This window comes from Gigantopelta aegis, chromosome 1 (genome assembly GCF_016097555.1).
Source record: "Gigantopelta aegis isolate Gae_Host chromosome 1, Gae_host_genome, whole genome shotgun sequence".
Taxonomy (NCBI): Eukaryota; Metazoa; Mollusca; class Gastropoda; order Neomphalida; family Peltospiridae; genus Gigantopelta; species Gigantopelta aegis.
The window spans coordinates 39,446,772-39,453,959 of record NC_054699.1 but is presented as its reverse complement, the minus strand read 5'-3'; the positions used below and the strand labels follow the sequence as shown (position 1 = coordinate 39,453,959).

Sequence of the window (7,188 nt, the reverse complement as noted above, 5' to 3'; positions counted from 1 at the left end):
TGCTCAGCTTGATAATTACCATGTAGATAATATATAATGTTGGTGAATTTTGGCACGATTTTGGCCATGATTTTATATTGAGAGATACCCATACCTGGGGAGGGCACCCACACTGTCTTTGAGTCATGTATATAATTTTAACACACGAATATATATTTAACAGGTAGTGTGTGTGTGTGTGTGTGTCTGTGTGTGTGTGTGTGTGTGTGTGTGTGTGTGTGTGTGTGTGTGTGCAAGACTTACACAGAGCCCGCGGAGTGTATTTGAAAATGGGAGCGGGGTGGGGCGAATGTCTGTGGATCAAAATACATGTATTTGTGGGTCCGGGCATGCTTCCCCGAGAAAAATTTGAATTTTAGGTGTTAAAATACATTTGAAGCTTTCTGAACAGTGTAACATGGAACAGTTGGTTGTGTGCCATGACCCCCTGCTATAGGCGTTGTTTTAACGCTGCTATCTCCGTCAATACAGGCGTCTTTTTAAATGTTGGAACTGATAAAGTAATGTAGGCCTAATGGAAAAGAAATCAAAACTATTTAATACTTAATTTTTGTTTGTTTGGGTTGGGGGGGGGGGGGTATTTTATTTTATTTTTTTAAAAGAAAATAATTATTTTATATTTACAGATTTATATTGTAACTTTATTACTAATGTTAGTGAAATTGTTACTTTTTAAAACAATGTTCTGATTTACTTCCTGCTTAACTATGTGCAACCTGTAGTCGTAACTTTCTTCAGCCATTCAGCAATCGCTAAAATTTAGGTCAGACACACCCGTGGTCTAACCATGGGATACACCACGGGTAAAATCAAAGGGACCGACACCAAAGCGTGGTATAAAGGTTTATAAATGAAACTTTTCTGTTGTTACCTTACGGCAATGTATGCAGACGACTAGATAACTAAAAATGTAGCATTGTTACAGATGATTTTTGTAGAAAATAATAAACCTGAGTTAGTTTTCAGTATTTAGTTTGTAAATAGAAATAGGAAGAGAAATAATGGTGTCAGTGGCGGATCCAGAAAATCCATTGGGTGTGTGTGGGGGGGGGGGGGGGGCAGCAACATGAGGTTGAATGCCGAGAAAATTTTGGGGGCGGTTTGGAGGGGGATCGTAAAACAATTAAATTAATATATAATAAAATTATAACTATCGCAAAATTATATATGACTTCTCCCTGTTTTTATATTTTAAAGTACTGATGCAGTCGCTAACGATCTCCAATGTTCTCGGGTTTTTATTTCTAAAAAAAATACAAAATTGTAACCACAAGATATTGTACATCAAGATGTGTCCTTACTTCAAGCTGATCGTCGTGTGAAGAAGAAGAAGATGTCATCTCTTTAAGCCTACCGCACACGAGAGCTATCAGCTGGGCAAAAAGTTACTTGAGACTTCTTGCTCAGCTAATGGCTCTTGTGTGCGGGAATGTTGCTGAGTTTTTCGTCTCTCGTGGTCGTGAGGAAAATATCTATCGTGTTTGATATTTTTGGTCACGCGTGGCAAAAATCTCACCGTGTGCGGGCTACGTGAGCTATCAGCTGAGCTGAATTTACCAACTGACCAATGGAAACACGAACATTGCGTTAAAGTGACGTCATCGCTACAGTCGTAAGCAAAGTAGCTCAGCACTTAGCTCATCGTGTGCGTTGAAATTGTTCAGAGCTATTAGCTGAGCTAAAAGTCTCAAGTAACTTTTTGCTCAGCTGATAGCTCTCGTCTGCGGTGGGCTTCTTTAGATTCTTGAAAACAAACAGCGCAAACAGCATTTTACTTCCGCGTTTACATATGACGTCAAACGTTGAGCCGCGTTTACTCAGTTTGTGACGTCATGCCAAACGAAGATATACGCAGTACTCTTGCTTAAGATGCATATTAGATTCTGGGTTACGTTTGCACTGTTTCTCAAACTGCCATGCAGTACATACGTATGTGACCCTAATTGTATATGTGACAGTGGAGTTATGAACTGCAACAACAAGCCGTCAGCAATCGTACGGATACCTAGATCTATTCCAAAGGACTGCAGAGAACTTCTACTGGAAAACTGCGGCATTGAGAGGATACGTAAAGATGATTTTAGAAATTTGGAACAATTAGAAGTATTAAACCTCGAAGGTAATCAGATTAATGACATTCATCCACAGGCTTTTCAAAATTTATTTCATTTGAAAAAACTGCTGCTGCAGGACAACAAAATAACAACCATCAAGGTGGGTTACTTCCAGAACTTGGCAAGTATTAATTTAATTAACTTGACGTCAAACCGTATAAAAATTGTGGAAAAACATGCATTCGCTACGCTTCCTATGACACGTAGATTGCTGATATTAATGGGAAATGAATGGAAGTATTGCTCATGCGCCAAAGCTAATAGCAATCAAGGTTGTAGCAGACATTGTCGCTCCAGTTACGGTACAAAATGTGCAGATGCACACGATTACCATGATGGCAGACTCAAGTGCAGGGTTACACAGTACAATTTGAGCTCTTATGGCCAGACGCGTGTGTGTCCAGATAAAATGAGTGCATGCATGGTTACCATCCGCCGCATCAAAGAACACGGCCAGTTCAACGTCACACATAGCTGCGCTAACTACTCTACTTGCATGAGTCAAATGATTAACAATAAAAATAGCTGTACGTCTGCAAACTATGATACACTGGAGTGCAATTTCTGTTGCCTGGGCGACTTTTGTAAGAACACAAGTATTGCATATTTGACACAGGATATCACGTTTTACCTGTCCTTCCCGAGAACAATGAATTATAGTAGGACTGAGCTTCAGACAGTTGAAGAGTATATAGGCGCAAGTATAAGAAACCACGTCATTCGAGTTTCTGTACGGCGAAACTTGACCAGTCCCTATGAATATGGCTACGAGGTCAACACCACTAGTGTTCATTTGAAGTCGTCCAATGATCTGAGGTTCATCTTGAAAGCAAGTATACAGAAATCGATTCGTTATGATATGCTTGCGGAGTTTAACATAAATGCCAGCAGGTTAGATATAATTACAGCAGTTAAATTCTGCCAGAGAGATGGTAGCTGGAAGCCAACACGTATGGGAGAATCGAGGGAACAAAACTGTACACCGCCTTTTTCTAGTAATTTAATTGAACGAAGAATAAGAATGTGCAATGAATCGACCGCAGGATCTCCTTATTGGCTGGAACCGGACGACAGTCGCTGTGTGGAAAAGGAACATAACTTCATGCAGGATGATCCAATCACAGACAGCAATGATGATAACACTATTGACCTTGTAGTGGACAAAGTCGAGAAACTGCTCATGCTGCCATCAATAGAGGCATCCAGTGCTAAATACGCTCTCTCTCAAGTTAATTCGTGGCTGACCTTTAAGAAGGATGAACTCAACGATTTAGAACAGAAGTACGAAACGTTTGGACGTTTAGTTAAAGCTATAGACGGTCTTCTCCTTAACGTTTCCATGGAGAATGGTAAATTTATATTTATAGATAAATCGCTCATAGCAGCTGCAGTCAAGTACGACTCCAAATATCCTACAGGTGTTCTGATGAACGAAACGGCCAAAGCGCCATTGCATAGAAACAGGTCGTATGTGCTAACAATAGGTGGCGTAGAAGATATTGACCCATACCAGTCTAACACAATATTCCTTCCTGAAAGCTTGTTTCAATCCTTGGATGGCCAGTCTCAAGAAATCATTAGCAGGGTTACATTTACTGCATACAAGGATGATATACTTTTCTTTGATCTTAAAACTTCGGAACAAAACTCCAAACAGAACGTCTCCAGTGAGGTCATTAGCGCCAGTGTGCCCACCACTGAGATCACACATCTTGCAGATCCAGTTATAATTTCGTTTGTTCATATTCAAAACAACAGCCGAAACCCACAGTGCGTGTATTGGTCGTACGATGCAAAGGATGACACATGGGGATGGTCGTCAGTGGGATGTGCTGTAGCCAAGACGGAGAGCCGGTATACCAGGTGCGAATGTCATCATCTCACACATTTTGCCCTGTTAATGGATATACATCCAGATCAATTTATATTTTCCAAAACCGACCAGAGTGCACTGTCTATTATTTCATACATCGGGTGTGTCGCGTCCCTGTTGGCGCTTCTTTTCACCATATTGACCTACGCCATGTTCGGTAAACTCCGCCAGGATTTTCCATCAAAGTTATTGCTGAATCTTTGTGTGGCTCTGTTTGTGACAAATTTAGTTTTCATTGCTGGTATGCAGGAATACACCTTTAAGGATCGCACAGCGTGCACGGTCGTTGCCGTGCTGATGCACTATTCCCTGCTGTCGGCAATGTCGTGGATGGCGGTGGAAGCAGTGAACATGTATTTCTCACTGGTCGTGGTAATCATGACAGAGACTCGACATCGCCTGCTCAAGTCCATGTGTTTTGGGTGGGGATTACCACTCGTCACCGTGCTCATAACCCTCGGTTCTGGACTCACCAACTACGGACTCCTTAGTTCCAGAATATGCTGGCTAACGAATCCAGCGTTCTATTTTGCCTTTCTGGCGCCTGTGGCCATGATCCTGCTGACGAACTGTATTACGTTTGTTCTAATTCTACACGCGTTATTTCGCGTTTCCGGTCGAAATGCACTAATCAAGCCTACTAAGGCGAAAAAATACACTCGTCTGCACGGAGCCGTTCTTTTAGTGGTCCTTCTGGGTCTCACCTATATGTTCGCCATCTTTGCTATTGGCGAGGCCAGCATCTTCTTCTACTACCTGTTTGCGATCTTCAACACACTACAAGGAGTGTTCATTTTCCTATTTTACTGTATATTGAAGAAGGACGCACTCTATGCGTGGAAAGCAACGCTGAAATGCTGTAAACAAGATGGTTCATTAGTGTACGAATCATTCGGAAACGCACAGGCTGCCTCATGTAACGTTGCTTCTCAGGAGTCTGTCGACTACAGCAGTACAGAATATGAGACCTCGGAGAAAGCCACTCCCAGCCTACAGTATGACGAACAGGCTTTCACATGTAACACTGAAACTCAGACTGAGTATAAGGAGGAATTCGATATCAGCACCACGGAAAAATCCACGTCCTACGAAAGCAGTACAGAATATGAAAATTCGGAGAAAGCCACTACCTGCCTACAGTATGAAGAAGACGGACCGTATAAAACTGATGCTCAGACTGAGGCTATGGAGGAAATAAATTCTGAATTCGACACCAGCACCACAAAAAAATTCACGTCCTAACTACGGACGGACTAAAGACGTACCATGTCAGGTCGGGCCAGGTCAAAGGATTTAATGTGTACATTCAGATAAAGCTGTTGTAGCGCACGCCTGTCATGGGCGCAGGTCCAGCACAGGACGTACCGTGTGCAGGGCTCGAACTTAAGAATTTGTTTCCCACAGCTTTTAAAAAAAAATTGTAATGGGTGAAATGGCCCAACAACAGAAATTTTAACCATGCCCACGGCATCTTTTTTTTTTTTTTTTGGGGGGGGGGGGGGGGGGGGGGGGAGGTAGGTGGGTATATAAAGTAACGTTTGCAGCAGATAAACGTGTTGTATGTACTAATATTATATACTGGCAGATAATGTACTCCAAGTGTATACATTTTATTATCGTTGAGGAGTTTTACCAACAGAACAAAAGTGCCGTCGATGATAGTCCTGACCTACGGCAATTTATATCTAAACGACGGTCAGTGCCGTCGTTATGTTTGAGCCCTGCGTGTGGCCAGAGAACTGCATGAAGGTGCAATAGTAAAATTGCTCAATGGCGACTTCCAGGCAGGAAAATATATTATCTATTGTTGTTTTTCAAATGTAAACATTACGCCTTCACTATATGCCTGAACAAAATTTAACAAAACAACAAAAATAAATATTTATTAGCAAAATCTTTAGTAAGTTTCTTTTGTTTAACGACACCACTTGATCACATTGATTTATTAACCATCGGCTATTGGATGTCAAACATGTAATCATTTTGACAAAGTCATAGAGAGGAAACCGGCAATCTGATTAAAATTAGCTCTACTGATCTACCAGTAGATTTAACAGCATTACGTGGACTCCCATGTCCAGGTGACATCATCTATAAATAACAATTTAAATATTGACCAATTACACCTTTTATAGCGTTATTCGGGAACATACAAATTCTAACAATATCGGGAAAGACTATTTATGCAATAGGCGAACTTGTTGGTCTATTTCAACATTAAAAACCAGGGCCGGGGGGGGGGGGGGGGGGGGGGCAGTGCAGTAATAAACTCTGGATTGTATACTAGCATAAACAGAGTTTATGCCTATACCATCACGGGTTTGTTGTTGTTGTTTTTCGTCATGAAACGAATTTTATATTAAATTTTATATTAAAATTAGTTTCCGGCATACTTCGTAATTCACCCGACGGGAATCGATCAGGCGAGCGCTGTACCACTGAGGTACGCCCACCCCCCAAATAACTGTAGACAGTCGAATTGTCAGACTGACTTCGCCGATTGGCTACGACGTGATAGGGAGCGTGATTTAGCTCAGTTGTTTGAGCGCTCGCATGAGGTGCTTGCGTCGCAGGATCGAACCACCTCGGTGGATCCATTCAGCTTATTTGTTTTTGTTCTAACCAGTGCACCACAACTGGTCAAAGGCCGTGTTGTTTTTGTGTGTGTGTGGGGGTGTTTTGTGGGTTTTTTTAAATTATTATTATTATTTAACGACGCACTCAACACATTTTATTTACGGTTATATGGCGTCAGACATATGGTTAGGACATTTCATGGGCTACTCTTTTCGATTAGCAGCAAGGGATCTTTTATATGCACCATCCCACAGACAGGATAGTACATACCACGGCCTTTGATATACCAGTCGTGTTGCACTGGCTGGAGCGAGAAATAGCCCAATGATCGATCCCAAACCGACCGCACATTAAACGAGCGCTTTACCACTGGGAAAATGCATATAAAAGATCCCTTTCTGCATTAGGAAACGTGTAGCGGGTTTCGTCTGATGACTACGTGTCAGAATTACCAAATGTTTAACATCCAACAGCCGATGATTAATTAATCAATGTGCTCCAGTGGTGTTGTTAAACAAAACAAACTAACTAGCGGGGTAATAAGACCGAAACCAACTAGCTCAGGCTGTCCAGCGATCCTATTTTTTCCTACTTTTTGGTCTCTACTATTTTTCCTACTTTCTT

General features: G+C 41.6%; 1 protein-coding gene across 1 annotated transcript; it reads left to right on the top strand.

Annotated features, from left to right (window-relative positions):
- The first annotated feature begins 1,620 nt into the window (after positions 1–1,620).
- Positions 1,621–5,881, top strand: LOC121374891 (adhesion G-protein coupled receptor G6-like). The gene has a single exon (XM_041502016.1). The coding sequence runs from the start codon at positions 1,870–1,872 to the stop codon at positions 5,227–5,229; it is 3,360 nt and encodes a 1,119-aa protein (XP_041357950.1). The 5' UTR covers positions 1,621–1,869; the 3' UTR covers positions 5,230–5,881.
- The last annotated feature ends 1,307 nt before the right edge of the window (positions 5,882–7,188 follow it).

What these genes read in the sequence shown, in the direction of transcription:
- LOC121374891 (XM_041502016.1), top strand. Translation starts at nt 1,870, where the DNA reads ATGCATATTAGATTCTGGGTTACGTTTGCACTGTTTCTCAAACTGCCA.